The sequence below is a fragment of the Galeopterus variegatus genome, unplaced genomic scaffold, assembly GCF_000696425.1.
Source record: "Galeopterus variegatus unplaced genomic scaffold, G_variegatus-3.0.2 Scaffold307, whole genome shotgun sequence".
Lineage (NCBI taxonomy): Eukaryota > Metazoa > Chordata > Mammalia > Dermoptera > Cynocephalidae > Galeopterus > Galeopterus variegatus.
In genome coordinates, this window is record NW_007726418.1 from 424,474 (window position 1) to 425,767 (window position 1,294).

Sequence of the window (1,294 nt, forward strand, 5' to 3'; positions counted from 1 at the left end):
CGGCCTGGTGGCGAGTGCGCCGCTTGGGAAGTGCGGTGGCGCTCCCACCGAGGGTTCGGATCCCACATATAGACCGGTTCCCGCTCAATCGCTGAGTGAGGCGCGGGGGCAACACCGAGGGTTGCGATCCTGTTGCCAGTCCCGGTCTGGTACGGGGGCGACACTGAGGGTTGCGATCCGTTGCCGGACACAGAAAAAAAAAAAAAAAAGAAAAAAAAAAAAAGTTCTCTAAGGCAGATGGAATGTGCACAGCATTGGAATGGCTAGCTGGCAGAAGGGGAAGATTTCCTGGTCAGAGTGTGTGTGCCTCACAAGTGGGCGTGTGTTCTCCCTCTTCTGTCCCTTCTCTGTCCTGTAGACTAGCAAGCGAGTGGGCAAGGTGCTGCACAACTCCTTGCAGAGCATTCTACACAAGGAAGAAAGCCTGGGACCCAAGAGACAAAAAGTCGGATTCTTGGGATGATTTGCACATTATCTCCTCAACTGTGGATTATTTGTTTTTTATTTTTCCTTTCAAACACAAGTTTGTATATATTTTGATGAAGTGATATGCATTTAAGGCAACATTTATACATGTAAAATTAAAGTCTATTTTCTGATCTGGTGTGGTATGTCTAGAGTTCTGCTGTGATCCAAGATGCCACTCGGTGACCCCTTAGAGGGTCTGACCCTTACTTAGTGAATGGCTGCCAAATCCAGAGATCTGCCACCACGGGAGAGGGCACTGGTCATGGGCTTCCCCAGGGAGACTCCTGCAGGAGTTCAAAACAGCGACAGCAAACACTGGAATAAAGACCTGGAGAAAATGATTTAAAGGAAGTGCGTATGATATGTATTTTGTGAAACTTTTTTCTCTGCAGAGTTTCCAGAATAAGAATCACAATGAAAAGTTCATCACCTTATGTATTTGGGTGCTTCTGGGGAAGAAGAAAAGAGGAGGCCCCCTGCCCCAGCTATACACCCAGGGCTTCTGCCTGGCTGGTGAGCCTTCCTGAGCCCTCAGGAGCCCAGCTCTGATTTCCCACCCTCTGGGAGATCCAGGTGAAACTCCCTAGGATCAGGGGCTCAGCGGCCACATTGGCCTTTAGCCAATCTTTCTTATCACTCTTGTTTTGAAATTGCTTTATGTTTTATAACCACTCCCTAGTATTTATCAGTATTAAGAAGGCTGCTTTGGAGACAGTGTCCTTTGATTACTCAGCCACCTTCATATGCTGTGAATAGAAGTGGAGGCTGCTCTTGATAAGCCAGAAGACTCCTCCTAAAAGTCTGTATCCTATTCACAGTGCAGTGT

General features: G+C 47.8%; 1 protein-coding gene across 2 annotated transcripts in view; it reads left to right on the forward strand.

The window, feature by feature from the left end:
* Nucleotides 1-751, forward strand: part of EXOSC7 (exosome component 7) — a 23,246-nt gene extending 22,495 nt beyond the window's left edge. Inside the window, exon 8 of one of the 2 annotated variants that reach the window (XM_008567284.1) lies at nucleotides 619-751. In XM_008567284.1, the coding sequence (XP_008565506.1) occupies nucleotides 619-651 (33 nt within the window). In that variant the 3' untranslated portion in view covers nucleotides 652-751. The other variant, XM_008567283.1, reaches the window with a different exon arrangement.
* Nucleotides 752-1,294: the final 543 nt, after the last annotated feature.